Source organism: Chiloscyllium punctatum, chromosome 26 (genome assembly GCF_047496795.1).
Source record: "Chiloscyllium punctatum isolate Juve2018m chromosome 26, sChiPun1.3, whole genome shotgun sequence".
Taxonomy (NCBI): domain Eukaryota; kingdom Metazoa; phylum Chordata; class Chondrichthyes; order Orectolobiformes; family Hemiscylliidae; genus Chiloscyllium; species Chiloscyllium punctatum.
In genome coordinates, this window is record NC_092764.1 from 77,299,644 (window position 1) to 77,327,583 (window position 27,940).

A 27,940-nucleotide genomic window follows, 5' to 3' on the forward strand; every position below is an offset into this window, starting at 1 on the left:
ATCAAACGGGACTGATGCACAGTCCAACACAGCACTGTGTCCAAGTCAGATGAACACCATTTCTAATACTGCACAGATTAACCAAGCTAGCAGCTGATATGGATCATTAATTTCACAGCCAACTAGAATTTGGTAGTTATTTGGTTGGGTTGTAGTGCCAATGTCCTGTGAACTTATGCAAACAGAAATGCTATAATGCTTGATATCTGAACAAAAGATTTAGATGATAATTAATTCTTTGTAGTGCCCTGATGAAAGAATAGCACCACTAATTCACATCATTAAGGATTCATTCTCGAAAATGCTTCGATTACAATACACCAGTTTAGTCTACATCCATCCCCAGAGGAACTGCTAGATCCTGATGTCTTTAGCAAAGCATACAAAATGTTTTAAATGTTTCTGTATGTGGCAATAGGAAAACCAGAAAGATGGAGTATTTATATCCACAGAACTGCTAGCATTAAACTAAGGTGAGCAATACATTTCTCAAAACCACCCAGTAGCTCAGCAAAGAATATTCAAGCAGCCCTTCATGTTCCATTAATTAACCACCATGTACCCAAACAAGTATATTCTAAGAGAGACAGCAGAACACTTTTGAAATAGGCCAATTCCCACAGCAACTAGCTTCAGAAAACCAGTCATATTGTGTCCAATATCTAAACCAAGTAGTCTGTTAAATAGTCCATGAATAGGTACCTTCACCATATGAATCTCATTATAAGAGTGGACTTGTTGCTGCAAACTAAAACATCCAAGACTTTTGAACAAACTTACAGGATTTTAACTTTCCAAACATAGACTGGGACTGCCATAGCGTTAAGAGTTTAGATAGAGACGAATTTAAGTGCACACAAGAACATTTTCTGATTTGGTATGTGGATATACCTATTAGAGAAGGTGCAAAACTTGACCTACTTTTGGGAAATAAAGCAGGGCAGGTGACTGAGGTGTCAGTGGGGGAGCACTTTGGGGCCAGTGACTATAAGTCTACTAGTTTTAAAATAGCAATGGAAAAGGATAGAACAAATCGAAAAGTTAAAGTTCTAAATTGGAGGAAGGCCAATTTTGACAGCATTAGGTAAGAAGTTTGAAAAGTTGATTGGGGGCAGATGTTTGCAGATAAGAAAGGATAGCTGGAAAATGGGAAGCCTGTCCAGAGACAGTATACACCTGCTACAGTGAAAGGCAAGGCTGGTAGGTGTAGGGAATGCGGGATGACTAGAGAAATTGAGGATTTGGTTAATAGAAAGGAAGCAAATGTCAGGTATAGACAAGAGATCAAGTGAATCCTGAGATGAGTATAAAGGCAGGAGTACATGCAAGGGAAATCAGGAGGGCAAAAGGGGGCATGAGATAGCTTTGGCAAATAGAGTTAAGGAGAATCCAAAGGGATTTTATAAATATATTAAGGACAAAAGAGTAACTAGGGAGAGATAGGGTCCCGCAAAGATCAGCAAGGCAGCATATGTATGGAACCACAGGAGATGGGAGAGAAATTAAACAAGTATTTTGCATCAGTGTTTACTATGGAGGAAGACATGGAAGATACAAGCATGTGGGGAAATAGCTGGTGACATCTTGAAAAATGTCCCTATTACAGAAGTGGAGGTGCTGAAGATCTTAAAAAGCATAAAAGTGGATAAATCCCCAGGACCTGATCACGTGTACCCTAGAACTTTATAGGAAGCTAGGGAAGTGATTGCTGGGCTCTTTGCTGAGATATTTATATCATCGATAGTCACATGTGAGGTGTCAGAATACTGGACATTGGCTAACATGGTGCCACTATTTAAGAAAGGTGATAAGAAAAAGCCAGGGAACTATAGATCAGTGAGCTCGACGTCAGTGGTAGGCAAATTGTTGGAGGGAATTCTGAGGGACAGGATTTACATGTATTTGGTAAGCCAAAGAATGATTAGGGCTAATCAATATGGGCTTTGTGTATGGGAAATTATGTCTCATGAACTTGATTGAGGTTTTTGAATAACGAAGAGGATTGATGAGGGAAGAGCGGTGGATGTGATCTATACAGACTTTCGTAAGGCACTCGACAAGGTTCCGCGTGGTAGACTGGTTAACAATGTTAGATCTCATAGAATATGTGGAGAACTAGCCATTTGTATACAGAACCTACTCGAAGATAGAAGACAGAGGGTGGTGGAGGAGGGCTCCTTTTCAGACCAGAGGCCTGTGACCAGTCGTGTGCCACAAGGATCGATGCGGATACGAACATGGGAGGTATAGTTAGTAAGTTTGCAATTAACACCAAAATTGGAGATGTAGTGGACAACGAAGGTTACCTCAGATGGGCATTTAATTTTGATAAGAGAGAGGTGCTGCATTTGGGAAAGACAAATCAGAGCAGCATTTATACATTTAATGGTATGTTCTTGGGGAGTGTTGCTGAACAAAGAGACCTTAAAGTGCAGTGTTATAGCTCCTTGAAAGTGGAGTCACAGGTAGATAGGATGGTGAACATGGCATTTGGTATGCTTTCCTTTATTGGTCACAGCATTGAGTACAGGAGTTGGGAAGTCACGCTGCAGCTGTTCAGGACATTGGTTAGGCCATTTTTGGAAAACAGTGTGCAATTCTGGTCTCCTACCTATCAGAAGGATGTCGTGAAACTTGAAATGGTTCAGAAAAGATTTACAAGGATGTTGCCAGGGTTGGAGGATTTGAACTACAAGGAGAGGCTGAATAGGCTGGGCCTGTTTTCCCTGAAGCATCGGAGGCTGAGGGGTGACCTTAGGAGGTTTATAAAATCACAAAGGGCATGGATAGGGAAATAGACAAGGTCTTTTCCCTGGGGTGGGGGAGTCTAAACCTACGCCGCCCTCTAGGTCTGGAGTGAGAGGGGAAAGTTTAAAAAGGAACCTAAGGGGCAACGTTTTCACACAGAGGGTGGTGCGTGTCAGGAATGGGCTGCCAGAGGAAATGGCGAAGGCTGGCACAATTACATTTAAAAGGTAACTGGCTGGGTATATGAATAAGAAGGGCTTAGAAGGACATCGGCCAAGTGCTGGCAAACGGTACTAGATTAGGTTAGGATATCTGGTCAGCATGGACGAGTTGGACCGAAGGGTCTGTGTCCATGATGTACAATTCTATGACTTTGACACAGTCATGTATGTTGACAACTCTGCAATCTTGCCAACAGGCATCAGATACTAAAAGACAGTAGCTACAGAGGAAATTAAATATTATACAGGACACATTTCAGATATTTTCAGCTGTTCAGAGATGTTATGACACACCTTTGAAATAGTGGGACTTGAACCCAGGTCTCTTCACTCAAACGTAGGGGCACAACTACCCATCACGTGTACAATTTACCTCATTTGAAATTTCTGTTAAAAGGTCTTAAAACCAAAATTAATATTGCAAAATTTGATGAACATAGTTAACAATTATTACAAGTTATTTTGCATTGAACTGAGATCAAAAGGATTTAATGGATAATGATTTATCTGGAAACCATTATAAAAGATCTCCCATTTCAATGCAGATGGCTTTAACTCCACAAGTACTTTCATGCAGCTTTTTCTCCTGTGGTTGCACATCCCAAGGCTGTTACATCCCAGATTAAGGATTTCTTTGGAACACTGGTTTAGTTTATCTGAACAGCTGCATCTCTTCGCATAAGACAGAGCATTTCAAGCACAATTTCTTGACAGCCATTAGCTACAAGCTAGCTTTGTATCAGTCTTCACTAGAGACGATACGAATAACACCTCGGAAATGGCTGTAAATCAAGAATTGAAAGGGAGAGAGGAACTCAAGAAAATTACAATTAGTATTATGGAGAAAGTTGTTGAACTATAAGTTGATAAGTCACTGAGTGCTAATGGATTTCATCCTAGGGTCTTACCAGGAAGATGTTGATACACTGGTTTTAACTTTTGGGGAATGATCCTTTTGATTAGAATAGTTAATATAACTTCTGAATTCAAAAAGGGAGGGAGCAAATAGCAGAAAACTACAGGCCAGTCCACTTAAAATCTGTTAAAATTATTAAGATGTTATAAGAGGATACTTGGATAAGTTCAAGGAAAATCAGACAGAACCAACATGGTCTTGTCAAAGGAAATCACACTTAACCAATTTATTAGAGTTATTTGAAAATGTAACCTGTGCTGTGGATAAAGGGGTAGCAGTAGATATATTGTACTGATATTCCAAGAAGGCATTTGATAAGATGCCACATCTAAGGTTACTGGATAAAAACTCATGGCTTTGGATGTAACATAGTGGCAAAAAGATGATTCAAAGTTTGTGAGAAGATTTGTAGCTCGGGTGCTCGTTGTTGTGGTTCTGTTCGCCGAGCTGGGAATTTGTGTTGCAGACGTTTCGTTCCCTGACTAGGTGACATCCTCAGTGCTTGGGAGCGTCCTGTGAAGCGCTTCTGTGATGTTTCCTTCAGCATTTATAGTGATTTGTACCTGCCGCTTCCGGTTGTCAGTTCCAGCTGTCTGCTGCAGTGATCGGTATATTGGGTCCAGGTCGATGTGCTTATTGATTGAATCTGTGGATGATTGCCATGCCTCTAGGAATTCCCTGGCTGTTCTCTGTTTGGCTTGTCCTATAATAGTAGTGTTGTCCCAGTCGAACTCATGTTGCTTGTCATCTGAGCATGTGGCAACGGAATGAGGACATGCCACAACCCAAAGGACTAGCCACACTAACATATGTCAAAAACATTTCTGAACCGACAGCGAGACTACTGCGACCACTAGGACTCATAACAGCACACAAACCAACAGCCACTCTCAGACATCAACTCACCAGGACGAAGGACCCAATACCCAGCATGAGCAAAACCAACGTAGTGTACAAAATCCCATGCAAGGACTGCACAAAACACTACATAGGACAAACAGGAAGACAGCTAACGATCCGTATCCATGAACACCAACTAGCCACGAAACGACATGACCAGCTATCCTTAGTAGCCACACACGTGGGTGACAAGCAACATGAGCTCAACTGGGACAACACTACTATTATAGGACAATCCAAACAGAGAACAGCCAGGGAATTCCTAGAGGCATGGCACTCATCCACAGATTCAATCAATAAGCACATCGACCTGGACCCAATATACCAATCACTGCAGCGGACAGCTGGAACTGACAACCGGAAGCAGCAGAGACAAACCACTACAAATGCCAGAGGAAAGATCACAGAAGCGCTTCACAGGAGGCTCCCAAGCACTGAGGATGTCACCTAGACAGGGGACGAAACGTCTGCAACACAAATTCCCAGCTTGGCGAACAGAACCACAACAAAAAAAGAAGATTGGTTGCTTTGGTTACTTAACATGAATCAGTAGTAATAAATAGGTCAATTTCAATCTTGCAGGATGTCATGAGTGGCACATCACAAAGGTCAGTGCTGGGATCTGAGAGACATTGTATTCTAGGTCCCTTGACTAACCCAGTTTATGCTTATTCATTGATAACTCCTTTACTCACTCAAGTGAACACTGCATTCCTATTTCATTCACAACTCCCGACTAATAACACAGTTTTCATTCATTCGTAAAATTGTGGCGCTGTAGTAAAATTCACTATCATAAAATAGACCAAATTTAAAACAACCCTTTCAAACCCATGACTGTATTTTCACACCTTATCAGCCCTTGTTATTTCTGAAGAGATGTCAATATCGTAACCCACACCATCCCCATTAGGTCGCAACAAAACATAATATTAATCAGACTTGACCAACCGTCTCTTGGCCCTGAATAGATTACAGAACACCAAACAGCTTCTTCAATCAGTATGTACTTGTTGAGTACCTTTTAACTGGGCAGTTATCCCTTCAAGAAAATAACTGACAAAACAGCGCTTCCATAAAATAGCATGAATGAACCTTACACAGCCAAATAGTAAACAAATCTCACAACCCAGCTGCGGTAATCAATTTAACATCCTTTACTTTCATTAAGCACAGGTACAATTTCTAACTTATTTAGAGCATTAGGCGTAATTTTTTATTTTACTAACATTAACTAACTTAAAAGACAAAAGGAATAATACTTCTTAATTATGAAGGCAGACTGGAGAGACACTCTTAATCCCATTAGAAGTAGCTGCTAGAATTTAGCACATTTTAACCCATCTCCTGTCTCCCAGGGCAGAAGCCCCTCCACCCTTTGTGTACTATAGATAAAAGGTAACACCATAGTAATGGAATTTTAATTATATGTAAGGACTGTGTGTCATAGGCTATTGCAACCACTGTTTTCAGGATTTTATTACCACTTGTACTTGTGCTACTTGTGGTTGCTGAATAAAGGAGGCTATTTTTGCCACTCACTGATTTGGTCATTATTTGAACACGATCCCACAGATCTCAACTCTTTACAGTTTATATCAATGATCTGGTTGAAGGAACAGCAGCTAAATTTGCTGATGTCACAAATAAGGCCGGAGAATGAGTTGTGAAGAGGATATTAATTTTAACCCTACTGCGAATCCTCTTGCAAGGATGCCTGCCTTGAAAAAGTTTTCCTCCTCTCTCTACAAGAATCTCAGGGAATCCCTCTCCCACTGCAACGCCCAGGTCATTTCCTCTGCGCTGAAGCTCTTCAACCATGTCGTGAAACAAACTCGCTACCACAGCCACATTCACTTCCTCAGTGCCTGCCTCTGTAACCAACTCATCCCACATGGACTCCGGACCACCTTTAAACCAGCAGAGTTCGGACCCGAACAGGACAAACAGTACAGACTACAGATTCAAAAACACCAGCAACAGTTCTCCTTCAAGATCCTCCACTCCACGCTTGCAGCAATGCGCCGGCACCTAACCTCTCTACAGTCAGTTCTGCCTCAGCTGAGGGCCACACTCTCTCAGAATTGCAAAGGACCCACTCTGTACTACATCCTCAGGAGAATTCATACTCTCAACAAACAGTATTTCAATTCCATCTCAAACATCAAAAACTGTAAGTACAACAAACTTTTATCCACCCACCTCCTTAACCAGCGTTCCTCAAACATTCCAGAAGATTCCCCTGGCCTCGGAACCTATTCCACCATTAGCCATGCGGCTGATGCAGCTACCACCCCCACACTGATGTCATGGCCACTCCCACAACCACTTCCACCCCTCTCAATTCCTCATGCATCACACCTGACATCACTTCTGCCCTTCACATCATCGCTGATGCCACATGCTCAGTGACTCCCGCCACCCCTACTGCCGTGGGCACCACCACATCCGCCCACACCAGCGCCACTCATCTGCATTCTGCTGACATGCCCCCCACAGACCCCACTGTCACTATCCCCACCCCCCCAGAACCCCGAGGGGAACACTACCCCTGCTCATGACTCCACCCCCATTCCCCCCACCATCACACCCACTCCAGTTACAGGTTCCGCCCCCACTCCCAGCTCTACACCCACACCAGATCCCAGCTCCCAGCCCTGCCGGGTTTTCACCATCCCCCCCAGACCTTCCCCTCACTGAGGACGAACGATCAGTCCTCAGCAAAGGACTCACCTTCATCCCCCTGCGTCCACGCATCAATGAATTTAATACACGCCGTGATGTCGAACAATTCTTCCGTTGCCTCCGCCTCAGAGCTTACTTTCACAATCAGGACTCCCGCCCACCTTCCGAGGACCCCTTCGCCAACCTCCAACACACTGCATCCACCTGGACACCCCGCGCTGGCCTATTACCTGCCCTCGACCTCTTCATTTCCAACTGCCGCCGGGACATTAACCGCCTCTACCTGTCGACCCCCTCCCCCAATCCAACCTCTCACCCTCTCAACGCGCAGCCCTCCAATCCCTCTGCTCCAATCCCAACCTCACCATCAAGCCAGCGGATAAAGGGGGCGCAGTGGTAGTCTGGCGCACTGACCTCTACACCACTGAAGCCAAACGTCAACTCGAGGACACCTCTTCCTACTGCCCCCTCGACCATGACCGCACCCCCCATCACCAAACCATCATCTCCCAGACCATACAGAACCTCATCACCTCAGGAGATCTCCCATCCACAGCTTCCAACCTCAGTGCGGGAACCCCGCACTGCCCGGTTCTACCTCCTTTCCAAGATCCACAAGCCTGACCACCCTGGCCGACCCATTGTCTCAGCATGCTCCTGCCCCACTGAACTCATCTCTACCTACCTCGACACTGTCCTATCCCCCCAGTCCAGGAACTCCTCACATACGTTCGAGACACCACCCACGCCCTCCACCTCCTCCAAAACTTCCGTTTCCCTGGCCCCCAACGCCTCATCTTCACCATGGATATCCAATCCCTCTACACCTCCATCCGCCATGACCAGGGCCTCCAAGTCCTCAGTTTTTTCCTCTCCAGACGTCCCCAACAGTACCCTTCCACTGACACTCTCATTCGTTTGGCTGAACTGGTCCTCACCCTTAACAATTTCTCCTTTGAATCCTCCCACGTCCTCCAAACCAAAGGGGTAGCCATGGGCACACGTATGGGCCCCAGCTATGCCTGTCTCTTTGTTGGCTACGTAGAGCAGTTGATCTTCCGTAATTACACCGGCACCACTCCCCACCTCTTCCTCCGCTACATTGATGACTGCATTGGCGCCACCTCGTGCTCCCGCGAGGAGGTTGGGCAATTCATCAACTTCACCAACACATGGGCGGCACGGTGGCCCAGTGGTTAGCAATGGTGCCTCACAGCGCCAGAGACCCGGGTTCAATTCCCGCCTCAGGCGACTCTGTGTGGAGTTTGCACATTCTCCCCGTGTCTGCAGCTCAGGTGAATTGGCCATGCTAAATTGCCCGTAGTGTCAGGTAAGGGGTAGATGTAGGGGTATGGGTGGGTTGTGCTTCGGTGGGTTGGTGTGGACTTGTTGGGCCGAAGGGCCTGTTTCCACACTGTAAGTAATCTAATCTAATCACATTCCACCCTGACCTTAAATTTACCTGGACCTCTCCATCTCCATTAATGACGACCGACTTGACACTGACATTTTTTACAAACCCACCGACTCCCACAGCTACCTGGATTACACCTCTTCTCACCCTACCTCTTGCAAAAATGCCATCCCGTATTCCCAATTCCTCCGCCTCCGCCGGATCTGTTCCCAGGAGGACCAGTTCCACCACAGAACACACCAGATGGCCTCCTTCTTTAGAGACCGCAATTTCCCTTCCCACGTGGTTAAAGATGCCCTCCAATGCATCTCGTCCACATCCCGCACCTCTGCCCTCAGACCCCACCCCTCCAACCGTAACAAGGACAGAACACCCCTGGTGCTCACCTTCCACCCTACAAACCTTCGCATAAACCAAATCATCCGCCGACATTTCCACCACCTCCAAACAGACCCCACTACCAGGGATATATTTCCCTCCCCACCCCTTTCCGCCTTCCGCAAAGACCGTTCCCTCCGTGACTACCTGGTCAGGTCCACGCCCCCAAACAACCCACCCTCCAATCCTGGCACTTTCCCCTGCCACCACAGGAACTGTAAAACCTGCGCCCACACCTCCTCCCTCACCTCTATCCAAGGCCCTAAAGGAGCCTTCCACATCCAAAGTTTTACTTGCACATCCACTAATATCATTTATTGTATCCGTTGCTCCCGATGCTGTCTCCTCTACATTGGGGGGACTGGGCGCCTCCTAGCAGAGCACTTTAGGGAACATCGCCGGGACACCCGCACCAATCAACCAAACCGCCCCGTGGCCCAACATTTCAACTCCCCCTCCCACTCTGCCGAGGACATGGAGGTCCTGGGCCTCCTTCACCGCCGTTCCCTCACCACCAGATGCCTGGAGGAAGAACGCCTCATCTTCCGCCTTGGAACACTTCAACCCCAGGGCATCAATGTAGACTTCAACAGTTTCCTCATTTCCCCCTTCCCCCACCTCACCCTAGTTCTAAACTTCCAGCTCAGTAACTGTCCCCTTGACTTGCCCGGACTTGTCCTACCTGCCTATCTCCTTTTCCACCTATCCACTCCACCCTCTCCTCCTTGACCTATCACCTTCATCCCTTCCCCCACTCTATGCTACTCTATGCTACATTGTACTCTATGCTACTTTCTCCCCACCCCCACCCTCCTCTAGCTTCTCTCTCCACGCTTCAGGCTCACTGCCTTTATTCCTGATGAAGGGCTTTTGCCCGAAACGTCGATTTCGAAGCTACTTGGATGCTGCCTGAACTGCTGTGCTCTTCCAGCACCACTAATCCAGAATGTGAAGAGGATATAACAAGCCTACAAAAGGATATAGGTAGGTTAAGTGAGTGAGCAAAGATCTGGCAAATGGAGTAAAATGTCAAAGTGTGAAGTTGTCCATTTTGGTAGAAAAAATTTTTTAAAAGTATATCATCTAAATGGAGGGAGGTTGCAGAGAGATCTGGGTGGATTGGTGCATGAAGTAAAGGAGGTTAGCATGGTGATACAGCAAGTAATCAAGGAAGGCTTGACAGGCTGGAACTGTATCTACTAAGGTTTAGAAGAGTCAAGAGACAACTTAATTGAAATAAACACGACCTTGAGGGGACTTGACAAGATGAATGTTGCAAAGGGTTTTCACTTGTGGGAGAGTCTAGAACAAGGGGTTACAGTTTTAAACTAAGGGGCTGTTCGTTTAAAACAGACGAGGAGTTATTTTTTCTCTCAGGCCATTCAGTGTTTAGAAATCCCATCCCTAAAAGGCAATAGATGAAAGGTCTTCAAATATTTTTATGCAAGAAATAGATAGGCTCTTGATTACCAAGAAAATGAAATTATCTCAGGAGAATACAGGAATATAGAGTTAAGATTAAAATCAGATCAGCCATGATCTTGTTTAATGGTAGAGCAGGCTGAAAAGAAGAAGTGTTTCGTGTTCATTCATATGTTAGCTACTTACCACTCACCTAGAATAATGATGTACAAGCATGAACAATAATTTTATTTTTTCACCTGTCACCAGATACCAGTAACATGTCACTGGAGGATCCATGCAATAGCAAGCTCTTTGGGGCATTCTGGGCTACTGGCCCACAGTCAGCATGTAAGCAAAAGAAGCGTGCGTGCCACTTAATCTTCACTCTTGCAATAATGAGCATTTTGGTAGAGAATGGATTTCAACTCTCCCTGGTATGTGTTGCTCAGTATCAATAGTATGGCTGCATTGGTGAACTGATTCCAAGTTTATTATAATACTAATTAAGTCATGAGATAAACATTTTGTCATATGGTAAGACTGTATTGTTAAACACCAAAGGAGTTTGAAGGAAGTGATATTGATAAATTACAATGTAACCACAGTCTTGACCACTTGTGTAAGAAGGTAGACAACAGAACAGGTTTAATGGGCATTAAAACTGGTAGCTCTTTTAAATAAGGAAGAGTCAGAGGAAGGGAAATACTGTCTCATCACTAAAGGCAAAGAGAAAGTAAATAATAGAAATGTTACTTATGAAGTTACTTACTAGTATGACAACTCAAGGAATCCTTCAGCTAAACATGATTTAGCAAGAAAGCCTTTATGCCAAAATGGCTTTACAAAACATTTTGCATGTATGTTGGAAAATAGCCAGAGATAAAAGTCATCTTAACATGACTTACAAATGATGTAACACCCCTGGAGAGTAACCTATAAAAAGGTAACTATTGAGAGTGGATGAGAAATAATCAAATTAAAATTGCAATGCTCAAAGTCAACCAGAAACAAAAGAAATAGAGGTAGGCCTTTCAGCCCTTTAGGCCCCGTCCACTATTCTATGAGGCCTAATCCAACATTATTTTTCAGCAAAATCCCCATACTCAATGTTTTCAATGACATAGAAATATTTTGATCTTAGTCTTGATTATACTCAATGGCTGAGTCTCCACAGCCCTCTGGGACAAGGAATTCACCAAGAAATTCCTCACCTCAGTCATAAATGACCTGCCCTTGATTCTGAGACTGTGACCCCTGGGTCATGATCCCAGCCAGGCAAAATATCCTTCTTGCATCTACTCTGTCAAGCCTTGAATAATTTTGTACGTTTGAACAGAATGGCTTGATATCAAGACAAGTGAGGATCAAAATGGTTAGAATAGGTGCTATACATAGAACTAAACAACAGAATAAACTAAATAGGTTGGCACATCATTAGCAGTCTAAAAGAACGGGATACAATGCTCAACTTATTGATCACCATTTCTGACATGCCACAACAAAAAAACTGCAATGTACTCCTCAGAAGGCAACGATTAATGGAGTACCATTCATTTCCCAGTGCTTCCCCAGAGTGGAGAAAATACGCCATGTTCTTCACAGCCTTCATCATGTCATCGATGACGATGAGCATCTCACCAAGATCATCCCTATGCCTCCACTTCTCACCTTCAAACAACTGCCAAACCTTAAGCAGACCATCATTTGCAGCAAACTACTCAACCTTCAGGACAACATCGACCACAACACCAAACAACCTTGCAAGACATATCAGATCATCGACTTGAATACTACCATCATGTGTGAGAACACCACCCAACACGTACACAGCAGATACTTATGCGACTCAGCCAATGTTGTCTCGTACACTGCAGGCAAGGATTCCCCAAAGCATGATATATCAGTGAGACCATGCAGACCTTATGACAATGAATGCATGGACACCATGCAACAATCGCCAGTTAGGAATATTCCCTTCCAGTCAGGGAACACCTCAACTGTCAAGCACTGCTATGATCTTCAGGTAAGCGGCTTTTGAGATGCATAAGGAGGCAGAATCGCCAAGCAGAAACTGATAGCCAAGTTCTGTACCCATGAAGACGGTCTTAACTGTGACCTTGGGTGCATGTCATGCTACGTGTGACCCCACTACACTGTCCTGTATCTGTAAAATCTCCCTCACTACCCTGTTTTGACACCATCACCTTCATAAATTGTTATGATCTCTCTTTCTTAATTAGTTTGTATGGTTTGACATTACTTTCTACTTTGGTTAGACTCTCAGCATGCAACTCTTATGTTATTCCAGTCATTTTGTATATCTCCAGCACCTTAATTTTAATTTTGTAATGACCTCTCTGCCTCATTTCATCAGACGATAAGTAACCCTTTGCTTGTTATTCAGCTGTTCACACTGTGACACTTTTGATCACATGTCGAGACTCATTATTTGACACTCCACTCTCACCATTGTACGATCTTTTGATCTCTCTACCTATAAATTTTGTGCCTGTGTGCTTCTCTCAGTTCACCTGACGAAGGTGCTACACTCCAAAAGTTTGAGATTTCAAATAAACCTGTTGGACTATGACCTATTGTCACATGACTTCTGACTTTATCCATCCCAGTACAAGACCAGCAGCTCTACATCATAGTTTAAAAGTGGCCTTTTGCCATTCTGAGTTGGGCCTTTTCACTCCATCCTGTTGCATGCTTCTGTTTAAAAATAAAGATTCACATGAAGCAAGATTTCTAGAGAAGTTAATTATATGGAAATCCATACAGTACTAAAATTGTAAATTTGGTATCTTGCTAGCAACTGAGCTATTGCTCATCAGTAATGTAGAGTCATTTAGTGTGATGTGACATTGAGCTACGAAACTGGCCAGTCTAAGATCTTTGCTTAAGTATTGACTCGGAGAATGTAAGTAATTGTAAATGTATGTACACTTTGAGATCAGAGGTCAAATACTTTCATCTCTGCAGCACCCGCATCTTCAGCCTTTATTTAGCATGTGTGCTGCAAAAATTCTCACCCAACCTTCTGCTGTCTTTAGACTTGACTATTCCAAAGTACTCTAGCACACTACCACAGATTCAATCAATAAGCACATCGATCTGGACCCAATATACCGACCACTGCAACTGGACAACAGAAAGCGGCAGATTCAAACCACTAGAAATGTCGGAGGAAACAACACAGAAGCGCTTCACAGGAGGCTCCCAAGCACTGAGGATGTCACCTAGACAGGGGACGAAACGTCTGCAACACAAATTCCCAGCTCGGTGAACAGAACCACAACAACACTACCACATATAAACTTGATATCATCTAAAAACTCTGCTGTCGGAGTCCTAACTTGCGACAAATCCAAATCACTCATTAGCTTCCTTGCCTAAATTGGCTCCCAGTTCAGCACAGCCTCAGTTTTAAACTTCTGACCTTTTTAACACTCAAATCCTTTTACTATTTTGGTCCTTATCTCTGCAATTGCTTCTAGCCCCATAATCAAAAATATCCTTTAGTACCTCTGACTTAACTGCGACCAAGATCTAGCTCTGTAATTTCCCTCCTAAACTTCTCTAAGATACTCCCCAACATAACCTCCCTGGTCAGGTTTTGGTCATCTGCCCCAACATCTCATGGTAGACTGTCAGAAATTGTTTTATAATGTCCATAACATTGATAAAGCACGTTGTGATTAAATAAAACACCCCAAATACAAGTAGCTAATGTATCTTATTTGTAAATGTCAGGTTTTAATTCAAGCAAAATAAACTGCCTAGCTTTCTCTTTTCAGAAAATTATTTAGCATATTTAGAAGCAAAACATCCGGAATGCTACAAATCCATTGCTAAATGGCCAGATGCAAGACATCACTATATCAAAGGAAGTCAACTGAGTTTAAATATAAATCGAAACTAGAGTCATTAACACTGCTCGCGCATCATTAGGTAGTTTCCAGAATGACAGAGGCAGATTGCAATTTCATCTACTGCATTTCAAAAACATTAAACCAGAAATTAGACAAAACAAAAGCTGTTAATTCGAAAATGTATGAACTTGACTTAAAAATCCTCTATTTTAAATAAAAGGTTAGAATGGATCAACTTTGAGAAAAGTGTGAAGATCTCCTCAGATGTGCTGAAAATGTAGTTCATATTGCATCATGTATTTTCCGAATTCCGGGGAGAATCTGATGACTAAAAGCAAGACTGAAAGCAACAGTCTAGATTTTTGCTAGCTTCCCTGCCACTCTTGCCAATGTTCAGTTATTAAAATTCACAGCATACAAACATAAGTGATGCTGCATATGCAATTAAATGTGGAATCAGGTCATGGCTGTCAGAAACAAAACCAGAAATTGCTGGTGAAAATCAGCAGGTCTGGCAGCATCTGCGGAGAGAAAGCTGAGTTGATGTTTTAAGTCCGATGACTCTTCATCAGAACTATGTGGCTATGACAGTTGTAGACAAAAAAAGACACGCTTTGCTGAAGTGACAGATATAACACTCCTGCATAATCAGGGCTGGTCAATTCCAATTTAAGTAACTATGAATGGCACAAGAGGTTGGCCATCTAGGACCTAGAAATGTACACACTCAGGGTGTTGAGTCTTTGGATCTATTTAGATTTCGTTTTAATTTCTGTATATGGATTCCAAATCAAATTAAATATTCTATTTTATATTTCCTCGTTCAGACTTCACTGCTCAGTGAAAATTCTTTAACCAGATTGATAAAAGAAAATAGACACTTAGGGAGATTTAAACAATCCTTGGATAAGCACATGGATGATGATGGGATTGCGTAGGAGAATGGGCTTAGATTAGTTCACAGGTCAGCGCAACATCGAAGGCCGAAGGGCCTGTTCTGCACTGTACTGTTCTATGTTCCATTGTTCTATGCTCTATTAACGTGTCCGGGCAGGTCCCAAATCTCCTGTGAGCAGTGCTTGACTAAAAAAAACCCTCATCGCAGTAGGTTCCAGTGTAAAACCCCAAAGAAAGTTGAAGGTGGAAAGGCAAAGTGTGAATGGCAAATGCAGTTCATTTAACAATCAAAAAATATCACAACATAAGATACAGGGGAAATAGGCTGTTTTGCCTCTCAATCTTGCTCTGCTGACCAATAAGCTCACGACTGATCTAATTATGGATAGAATTCTACTGCCTGCCTCTATTATGCTGAACTTCTTTGTGAATCAAGTATTTATCCAACCTAGCATTCAAGAATTCATTGACTCTGCCTCTACTCTTCTGTAATGGAGAGAATTCCAAAGATTAACAATGCATAGCAAAGAAGCTGACCCTCTAATCTAAAGAAATATACAGTGACATTGGAGGCAATCCAGTGTAGGTTTATAAAGTTGATCCTGGGTATAGAGAGATTTTCTAATGAGAAGTTATTGAACAGAATGGACCTGCGTATGTTCAAGTCTGGAAGAATGAGGGGCAACCTTCTGGAAAGAAAACACTCATTCTGGGGCTTGCTGAAAGCTTGTTCCTATTCTGAAAGTGTTATCCCATTTACAAGAGGAGGATTTCTTTTTCCATCTTATGAGGCAGTGAGTCTATGATATCCTTTACCAGAGAGCTGCAGATGCTAAGTACAATCAAGGCTGACAGACATTTTTAAATTAGTAAGGGAATCCAGAATTATGGGGAAAAAGCAAGGTTGCTTGTGGATTATTAGATCAACCATTCTCACTGAATAGCAGAGAAGACCTGATGGACCGAATGTCCTCTTACTATGTCTTATGATCTAAGCTCCGCTGCATTTGGGTTAAACAGAAGATTCCTTACTTTGGAACTGTGCTCTCCAATTCAAGACTCCCCCATAAGGGGAACATTCAATATTTATCCTGTCAAACCCTCTCCATTGTTCCTTTTAAACGCCACTAAGTATATGGCCAACCTGCCCATCTTTTCTTACAAGACAATTCATTTGGTCCAGAAATTACCCCCTTCAACATCCACTGCACTGCCTCCAATACATGGACAAACATTCCAAAGTAAGGAAGCAAAAATTGCACACAGTCTGGGTGTGGTCTGACCATCACTGCATGCAGATGTAGCAAGAATTCTTTTTTTAAACTCCATCCCCATTACTGTAAGGAATAAAACTTCATTTGTACGGGTATGTTAACTTTGTGATTTAACCAGATTCCTCAATACTGCAGTATTTCGTGGTTTATCTCCACTTAAATCAAATTCTGCTTTTTGATTCTTCCTACCAAGCAGACCAGTATTATTCATCTACATTATAAGCCATGTGTCAATTTTTTGCCCACTCACAACTTACCTGTATGCCTCTGTAGATTAAATTGCAGACTTGCTCAACTTCTTACATTTGCATGATTAACAAATTTGAATACTATACGCTATATCTTCATCCACATTAAACAGATTATAAATCATTGAGGACCCAGCACTGACATCTGTGGCATCTCTCTTGTAAGTCTGGTTAATTAATTAACCAATCCTTTTCATGCTAATATACCATCCTAATGTCATGAGCTCTGAACTTGCAAAGTAATGTCACATCTTATCAAATTCTTTTGGAAATGCAAAACTCCACCCAAGTCCCCTATATCTATTGGTTTGTCCCTCCTCTAAGCAAGCTTATAAATCTGAAACTCTTTATCAAATAATGACCTTTCATAAAACCACGTTAAATGTCAATTGTATTAGTATTCTCTACATCCCTTGCTACTACTTCCCTAATAATGGATTCCAAAGATTTCCCCAAGATAAATATTGGGTTAATTTTTAAAATGTATTCTATCCTAGGATGTGGGCATCACTGTCAAAGCCAGCATTTATTCCCTAGCTTAGTCGCCCTCTTCCCTGGTGAGCACCCCCTGAACCATTACCATTTAGGTGGTTAGAAAGACCCAGATTTTGAACCAGCTACAAGTGAAAAAGTGACAATGTAGTTGCAAGTCAAACTAGTTAGAAAAATTAAAACTCCCTAAAATTAAAACTCCAGGAATCCCAACCACCACACATTAGAATGACTCAAATTCTTATTTTCTGCTGGAATATTGTCACCACAGCAGTCAAACTTTAGCCAAAGGAGAGTTATAAATGTTTGTAATGGTATGAAGAGACAATTTGAACATCTCTTAATGACTACCTACACTCAGAGTGACAGTCAGCACGTGAAAATGTCACAAAGATAAGTTGCTTCCTTAGTTAGGATCTTACATTTAGCACATAGAACAGTGCAGTACAGGCCCTTCGGCCCTTGATGTTTCACTGACCTGTGAAATCAATCTGAAGCCCATCTAACCTACACTATTCCATTATCATCCATATGTTTATCCAATGACCATTTAAATGCCCTTAAAGTTGGCGAGTCCACTACTGTTGCAGGTAGGGCATTCCAGCCCTTAATACTCTTGAGTAAAGAACCGACCTCTGACATCTGTCCTCTATCTATCCCCTCTCAATGCAAAGCTGTGCCCCCTCGTGCTAGCCATCACTATCCAAGGAAAAAGGCTCTCAATGTCCACCCTATCTCATCCTCTGATCATCTTGTATGTCTTTAAGTCATCTCACAATTATCAGAACCTGTTATACTGGTCAGCTGGATGTCTAAATTGCAGTAAACCCATTGTCATACTCGACAGACTAAGTGAGTTACCAAAAGATCCATACAAATGTTTGAACAGTTAAAAAGAGCTTTGAGATCCTTGTCCAAGACCAACCTATACACTTGGATATGAACATGCAAAGCAAGCCTCAAAGAGGGAAGCAATGCAGCCCTAATGAACCACCAGGTTAATGAGTCAGCAGTGCAATTCTGAAGTACTCTGATCTTCTGGACTTTGAGAGAGAGAGAGAGAGAGAGAGAGAGAGAGAGAGAGAGAGAGAGAGAGAGAGAGAGAGAGGGAGAGAGAGAGAGAGGGAGAGAGAGAGAGAGGGAGAGAGAGAGAGAGGGAGAGAGGCCCGTTAACTTGGAATGGGTCAATTCTAAGAGATCTCAAGAAGACAGAAGGACGAATAGGCATTCAGCTGATCAAATATGTTCCACTCTTGAATGAGATAATGACTGATCTAATAACCCTCAACACTACTTGCCTACCGTTCTGATTGGTCAACCCTTAATTCCCTCACTGATTAAAAATGAGTCAGCCTTGAAAATACTCAACGACCTCAAAGACCCTCAATGAAAAATTCCACAGATTCACTACACTCGGAGGTGATTCCTCCTGATCTGTCTGAAACAAAAGCACGGCAGTAGAGTACTTAAACATTGCTAAAAGGAGACTAGAAAGTGAAGTTTTTCATCTTATACTCATCAGAACTAGGAAGCAAGAAACAAACAGAAAACTGAGACACTCTTTTATGCCACTTGCAGAGAGGGTGCTGATTGGTTAGGTAGAGATGAAGCAGAAAAAATTTTAAATCGGAAACCCCTTACTGAGATTATGCTCTCTGGTCCTCTACTTTTCCAAGAAGGAAACAACCTCTCAGCTTCAGACCTCCTACTTGACACAAAACAAATGTGGTTTCAAGCCTCACTAATTTAAACAATAATTACCAAGAGTTCCTTACAAACAGAATGGTTAGCAGCAAAACTTACCATAAATAGTTCAAGTCTACCATCAGCTTTTCCCCTCCCCATAATACTAAAACACATCATACAATATAATACCAAGAAATAGTGAACCTGGCTATAGATGCAGTCACACACCTGGCCTCCAGGTAAACACTTTCAGGGAGCTATCATTTCAAGTCTCAATTGTTTCCTCAGCAACTGTGCAACAATCGATGTGTGTTTGGAGAGATGAAAGGACACCAGAGATGTATTTTTCAGGACGGGAGTCAGCAAGCACTTCTACCCACAAGAATTGTAGATGTTCGGAACTTTCTTCCATGGATGATAAATTATTGCTCATGCAATTGCCTTTGTAAGTCAGAAACTTATTAGCTTGTTAACCAAAGATAGTAAGGATATAGCGCAAAGGTGAGTACAGTATAAGGAATTAGGGCTGAGATGATTCATGATTTCTCTGAATGGTAGAAAAGATTCAAGGGACTAATGTTGTTCCCATATTTCTTATGCCAGCCCCCTCATTAATATTGAACTGAGTTTCCAAAAACAAAGATAGGTTTCCTCACCATTAACTGCATCACCTGTCTTTTGTACTGGCTGGCAAACAGATATACTAATCAAGAAATTAAATTTCCTTCTGATCAGTATTACAGTACTGTTTTTCTTGCACTAACCTCCTTTTGCACAATGTATTGGCTTAGTCCACAGCTTAATGCAGAAAATATCAGCGACATATTTCTCCCTCCAACACAACAGAATGCACTAAAACATTACACATTTCCACTTAGCAAGCCCCAAACCTATCTATTTTTATAGATTAGGCCACTTTGCAACTCCAATTACATGCCAGGTAATCATGAAACATAGCAGCAAGATGTTGTGAAACTTGAAAGGGTTCAGAAAAGATTTACAAGGATATTACCAGGGTTGGAGGATTTGAGCTCTAGGGAGAGGTTGAATAGGCTGGGGCTGTTTTCCCTGGAGTGTTGGAGGCTGAGGAGTGACCTTTGAGATTTATAAAATCATGAGGGGCATGGATAGGATAAATAGGCAAAGTCTTTTGCCTGGGCTTTGGAGAGTCCACAACTAGAGGGCATAGGTTTATGGTGAGAGGGGAAAGATATAAAAGAGACCTAAGGGGCAACTTTTTCCACGTAGAGGGTGGTACGTGGATGGAACGAACTGCCTGGGGAAGTGGTGGAGGCTGGTACAATTGCAACATTTAAAAGGCATCTGGATGGGTATATGACTAGAAAGGGTTTGGAGGGATATGGGCCAGGTATCTGGTCGGCATGGACGAGTTGGACCGAAGGGTCTGTTTCTGTGCTGTACATCTCTATGACTTGATAAACACTCACTTCCACTTAACCTTTCAATCATGGATAGCAAATGCAGGACCGTTCATAAAAGGAAGGGATGAAATACAAATACATAAAGAGCGTAACTTTACCCTGAAAAAAAAACAGCTTTCACACACAAGTAAACAAATCAAAAAGGTAATGATGGGCTTGCACCAATAATCTAGGCAAAAATGAGGACTGCAGATGCTGGAAATCAGAGTCTAAATTAGAGTGGTGCTCAAGAAGCACAGCAGGTCATGCAGCATCAGAGAAGCAGGAAAATTATTGCACCAATAATCTATTCAGTCCTCTTAAGGCCACTAGTGAAATACTTTTCTGGAAATTATGTCAGTGAACGTTGAGGTCAATTAAAGACAACTTACTGTTAGAGTTATACAGCATGGAAAACAGACTCTTAAGTTCAACTCATCCACACTGCCCAAGTTTCGCAACTAAACTAACCCATTTGCCTACATTCGGCCCACATCCCTCTGAACCTTTCCTCTTCAAACCTGCCTAAATGTCTTTTAAATGTTTTGATTATACCTGTACCTGTTAGAGATTTCTCTAGATTAGCAGTTGCATGGCATCTCACCTCATTATCGCAACAACTGGGATAACAGTTGGGCATCTGTGCCCTTGTTAAATGTTATATTCAGTTGTGAATCACTGGTGTATTATATAAAGTGTGATGGTGGAATTCTGTTGCCTGAAGTGTGATAAATGCTCCCAAAACTTTCTTAGAAACAGATGGTTGATATTCTACCAGCTTTGACAGAACAGCATATACTAATAATGCATAATTATAGAACAGCCTTGTAACTGGCTCCCATTTAGAACATAACAGTGCAGTACAGGCCCTTCAGCCCTCAATGTTGTGCCAACCTGTGAAACGATTTAGCTATGCTACATTTATTGCAGACAGTTGCTTCTTACAATTTGATTGACCACCAATTTTGTTGATTTTACAAAAGTTTAAGCTTTCCCTGCAGACTTTGAGTACGCAAAAAATGTAAATTTGATAAACTGACAAAATACAAATGACTCCAAATACCACATTTTCCTCCATATTCTGGAAGAGATTTCAAGAATTGATTTAGTTGAAAACAAGTCTTTCAAATACTGTAACAAATCCTTCCCATCTTTTCACATTCATCTATACTTGACATTTTCATGGTGCTACAGACACCCCCTATGGAGCTGGTTCAATTAAATCATGTACTTCTAAAATCCAAGAGATCACACTGAGTTCATTGCACAGATGAAAAGCCAGAAAATGCCAAGAAAATAAAAATGAAAAGGAGAAACTGGCAATACAAGTTTCAGTTCATAACATTTTGACTAATCAAAAATAAGCAGCTTTACCCTTTTCCTATGATCTTTCATTTAATTGTTAGCCTAATCATTAGAATTGTCAAATGGTTCAGTGGTTTGCCAATTTACAGGGGTACCTGTGGAGATTGCAATTAAACTGCTACACTACATGCAGTGTAACCCAATAGCACTCCATATTTGTTCTGTATCCCAGAATTGTATTTCTGAATCTTTCCTCCTGAAAGAGTCAACTATTCACTATGGGACATCTCCATGGGCAGCTAACACTCTTCAGTATCCAACTGGCATTAGTCACAAGTCTTTACAGTGATAGTCCACAGGCTGAACACAAAGTAGCAACAAAACGATTATAGTTGTCATCAAAAATATACTTTATTGCATTGCACACATTGCAAACTGTGGCAATTTATGCCCTCTAACCCAGGAGTCTGAGCACCATATGAACCGAATGAAAGCAACTAACTCAACGTCTAAAAAGGAATCAACGTCCAGAATTTTTTTTAAGAACCATCTGCTGCCTACATATTTTTCAACAGTAGCTCGTGGACAGAAACACCAAGTTGGGTCTTGTTGTTAATCATTATTGTGGTTTTATAGTCTTATAGTCAACCAACAAATGAGGTTGGCAAATTAAGTCCTTAATTTAAGAAATCTACATCATCAACCATTACCAAATGATTTACAACGTTATTAAATCACCCAACAAAATACCTTTGCTAAATCTTCAAAAAGCCTCCACTCATGATCCAACATTACTTTTTTTTGTTCCTACAAGGCAGCATAGCATTGTGCATGGGAAATCATGTCTCACTAACTTAGGGTTTTAGAAGAGGACACAAAGAAGATTGATGAAGGCAGACCAGTGGACGTTGACTATATGGACTTCAGTAAAATGTTTGATGCGGTTCCACATGGTAGACTATTTAGTAAGGTTAGATCACATGCGACCCAGGAGAGCCCACCAATTGGAAACAAACTGGCTTGAAGGACAGAGAGTGGTGGTAGAGGGAAGAGTTTGGGACCAGTTGTTTGTGACCAGTGGCATGCCACAAGGATCAGTACTGAGTACACTGCTTTTTCTCATTTATACCAATGATTTGGATGTGCATATAGTAGGTAGAGTTAGTAAGTGTGCAGATGACACCAAAATGAGTGGTGTAGTGGATCGTGAAGAAGATTATCTCAAAGTACAACAGGATCTTGATCAGATGAGGACTGGCAGATGGAGTTTAATTTAGATAAATGTGAGATGTTGCATTTTTGTAAGGCAAACCAGGTAGGACTTATATAGGGCTCTGGCGAGCGTTGCCAAACAAAGAGACCTCAGGGTGCAGGTGCTTAATTCCCTGAAAGTGGAATTGCAGGTAGACAGGGTGGTGAAGGCAGCATTTGGCACACTCGCCTTCATTGGTCATTGAGTATAGGAGTGAGTGTCACGTTGAGGTTGTACAGTACATTGGTGAGAGCATTTTTGGAATATGAACTACAATTCTGGTTGCCTTTCTATAGCAAGGATGTTGTAAAAATTGAGAGGGTGCAGAAAAGATTTACAAGGATATTGCTGGGACTGGAGGGTTTGAGATTTAGGGAGTAGCTGAAAAGACAGGGACTTCTTTCTTTCCCTGGAACTTCAAAGACTGAGATGTATAAAATCATGAGGTACAAGGATAGGGTGAATAGTCAAAGTTTTTTTTTCCCCCAAGGTTGGCCAAGTCCAAAACAGGAGGACATAGGCTTAAGATGAGAGGGGAAAGATTTTAAAAGGACATGAGTGATAGCGTTTTCACGTAGAGGACGGTGCGTGTATGGAATGGAGCTACCAGAGGTGGTGGTGGAGGAAGAGGGTATGATTACAACATTTAAAAGGCATCTGCAAGGTATAGGAATAGCAACGGTTTAGAGTGATATGGGCCAAATGCTGGCAAATGGGTCGAGGTCAGATTGGGACATCTGGTTGGCGCGAATGAGTCAGACTGAACGTTCTGTTTCTGTGCTGTATGACTATCAGGCTATAGTGATTGATTTATATGGGTAGAGTAAATGCAAAATGATACTGAAATGCTCACACTGTGCCCAATATTGACTATAATGCATTACTGAGCCTACATGCAGAGCACAGACCATGAGAAGCTGAACAGAAAAAAAAAATACTCACTTTCAGTATTTTGACTACTGTTTTTTCATTGTTTGTTATGTTAATAGCCTCGAATACTTCACTGTACTTCCCACGGCCAAGTTTTCGCACCAACTGGTAATCATCCTGGTTACTGTGGCAAAGCAAAAAGGTAAACAGATTTTATTCATCAAACCTGTGCATTTGACAGTTCCTATTCATGATCGATGAGTCAAAGCTAAAGACTCAGTACTCAAGAACTACTAGCCATGTGCTTTTTGTGAAAACAAACTGCAACCTTCCTCTAAGCATTCAATACCCTACATCATTGGCACTGTTTCTAATGCAACAAGGAATTCAACAGTTATTTCACAGTCTGCTCCAACATGTAAAGAGCTATTTAAATCAGGTCTCTTTCTGCACCATATCGACAAATACCTCAAGGAGTTGCAATAAGATACATAAACCTTGCACTTGCTGAAAACCAAATAGAGAATTTGTGAAAGCATGCAATACTTGTATCTGAAGCACGAGATATATTTACGTATTACATGCATGACACTCCTAATTTATCTACACATGAAATTGCAGCACAGAAACAGAAATGGATTCAACCAACACACATCAATACTTATCCATCGCATACAAAACATATTTTCCTGCTTTGCACCTCCAAGTCCTTCATTCCATTTCCTGCCAGCCACCTCTCCAATTTTAAAGTGACAAGACAATTCTTACTTCAAATCACAGGCATTACTTACGAAAGTAAACATCACAATCTTTCAAAAATTGAGAAGTCGGTCCTGCCCTTTATTTATACAGGTCATTCTGCTATAATGCACGTTTCGTCAACACAAATTAGGGGTCACGCAACTGACGAATAGGGGACAATTTAAAGTACAATCTTTTAAAACAAGAATGCAACCAAAGAACTGCCTATTCAGCTAAGTTTGCAGCCCACTGCAAACTGCCTATTACCCCAATCTTTACAGTTCTGAGCAGTGTCCAAACACAATATGCTTTGGGAAGGGGGTAGTTAAGCTTATATAACTCCATTCTCCACCCTGACCAAACTTATTCCCTCTTTACACAATATCTGGTGAAGCTAATGCTTGCTCAAAGGTACCTAATTTCAGAAGTGTGAAGCCCACTATTTTCTGTAGTGTCACGAGGCTAAAGCTCCTGTGCACTGAGAATACAGTGCTTATGGATGCTGAAGGATATTCACTTATAAATTAGAAACTAGAGCAATGCCTACACTTCCTAATCCTAAAACAGTATCCAGTTTAAATCAGACAAAACCATTTCTCTGCTGTTGGCCTTTTTTTGGTGAGCCAAGGATCATGCTAGTTTTCTTCTGTACACTTCTCGCCAACTTAATTTCTGTCTTATGTAGCCACAAAGTTCTTAAAATCTAATGCATTCAGATGACACACTGGTACCAAAATGGTCTACGATGCAATGGTTATAAATGAGCTTTCCCAATAAGTGCTTGATTTGCACAGTAATCTCAAGTTCAGGGTTCACAATATTTCAGTTCTACATAACAGATAATGAGTGCAAAATTCAGGAATTACACTAGTTGAGTCACACACATTTCTTCTATGCAGAACAATGCAACTCTCACAGCATACTAATCCCCAGTTAAGCAGAAAGTTAAAAGTAAACCTGTCTCTGTATTTATAAAACTAAGTTATAAAACCAAGTAATGAAATTCAGATGCAATAAGCCACAGGAAGCAAACTGTAGTTTTGTTTTAACATTTTACGTAGTAAAGATTGACACAGCATTTAGCAAAGTTTGGCTTCTATATAAAGATAATGTATTAAAAACTTATAACTGGTCTTATTTAAGTTTCTCTAAGAAAAAGGCTGAACATCGCTTTGCATCCTGAACAAAATTGTGTGTAAAGTTCCTGAGTACAGAACTGGAACAGGACACAGTTAGCACTTTAGGCTGTTGCACCATTCAAGTGGATTTTGGCTGCTTCAACTATATACCTACCTTTGCCCTATTTCCCTCAATGCTTATGGATCCCAAAAATCCTCAATCACAGATTTTTTTTAAATTTCCAGTTGATTTAGCGTAAATCCACTTACAAAAGACAAATTCATAGTTATTATCCTTATGTGGAAGTGTTTCTCAATTTTAGTTCAGAAATGTGTGGCTCCAAATTTTAGACTATGTCCCCTAAACCTAAACAAGAAAAATAATTCCACTTTAATCACCTCATCTGATCCAGTATGGTGCAAACTGGAGTTAAATCGACACAGCCTTCCAACTTCTAGGGGCTACATCCCTTAATGTATCCATGATGAGCAACTTTTGGTGTCTCAAGTACACGTCTGCAAAATTTACACTGTACTCCCTCAAAGGACAATGCAAGCTTCCTAAGGTGGCATTGTGCACGGAATAAGTGTAGCATTCCAAGTTTGGTGCAACCAGAACATTATGTAGCCAAAGCATGACTTCTATCCTTCAGATAGAAAGGCTATTAAATTAGCCTTGATTAGTTTCTGTACCTGTTCATGACATTTTATTGACCTATAACTTTGGGACCGTAAGTCCCTTTGGACTGCCACTATTTTCTGCTTTTTCACCATTTTAGAAGTACTTTGTCATATTTTGTTTTAAGTCCAAAGTGGATTATTTCACATCTGCCAACACTGAAATCCATTTGGCACAATTTTACCCACATAATCTATCAGCAGATCCATAGTTTTAGGCTCACATCTACAATGTTAGATAGTATAGCAATACCATCACTAAGGGATCATATCAAAAGTTCTGTAAACCTGCCACATCCAACAATGAATGGAAGTGGAAAATTTAATAACTCGCTAGAATAGGCTGCAATGTTCAGAGTGCCCAGCATACCAGTTCACAAGTCAAGACTAATCCGGAAGAGCCAAGTGGACATGCACTGCTGCCTTCTCCTGAGGTCCCCAAAATTACAAATGCTAGTCTTCAACCAATTTGATTCACTCTACTTTTTAAAAACAGAAAAAAAATGGCTGAAGGTATTGGATACTGCAAAAGCAATTGGCCTTGACAAAATTCTGGCAATAGTAATGAAGACTTGTGCACCACAAACAGGTGCATCCCTCGCCAAGCTATTTCACTGCAGCTGCACATTGGCATCTACCTAACTACATGAAAAAGTGCCCAGTGTTGTCGTGGACAGAAAGCAGAACAAATCCAACTGGCCAATTTTCTCATCACTCTACTCGCAATAATTAGCACAAATGTGGTAAAAGATATTGTCAACAGTGTTATGAAGCAGTATTTAGCAAAATTCACTGACTGCCTTACAGCCTTGGTCCAAACATGAAAGAGAGCTGAACTCCACATGTGAGATGCAGTGACTACCCTCAACAAGGCAGAATTCGACCAAGTGTGGCATCCAGGAGCACTGACAAACTTGAGTCAATGGGAATGAGTGGAAAATGTGGAGTCAAAATTCGCAGGGAACAACATGGCTGTGGATGCTAGTAGTCATTCATTTCCGTCCCTGGATATTACTGCAGAAGTTTCTCAGGGTAGATTTTTTTTTTAAAAATCAACTCGTTCTACCTCTTGGTTCAGAGGTAGAAACACTACCAATGCACCACAACAGTCCTCAGTTCCTCAGAGTAGATACTTCTAATCAAAATACTCAGATGTTTTGATACCTCTGGCGCAAGTGAGACTTAATCCAGGCCTTCTAGCTTACAATTTCTCACTACGGCTCCTTGGAACAGCACTTTCCAAAGCCTCAAACTCAGCCACCTAGAAGGCTAAGGGCTGCAAATACATAACACAATCACAAGCAAGTTCCCATTCAAGCCACAGATCAGCTTGACTTGGAACTGTATCACCATTCCTTCACTGCCCTGGGTCAAAATCCAGGAAGCCATTAACAGCATTGAGTGCACGCCACATGGA

General features: G+C 41.7%; 1 protein-coding gene across 3 annotated transcripts in view; it reads right to left on the minus strand.

Moving 5' to 3' along the window:
• The window catches only part of LOC140453193 (casein kinase II subunit alpha'), a 75,026-nt gene that overhangs the window by 23,147 nt on the left and 23,939 nt on the right, over positions 1-27,940 (minus strand). For all 3 annotated transcript variants that reach the window (XM_072547703.1, XM_072547702.1, XM_072547701.1), the window contains exon 2: positions 24,059-24,170. In XM_072547703.1, the coding sequence (XP_072403804.1) occupies positions 24,059-24,170 (112 nt within the window). The remainder of the gene's footprint in view (positions 1-24,058; positions 24,171-27,940) is intronic.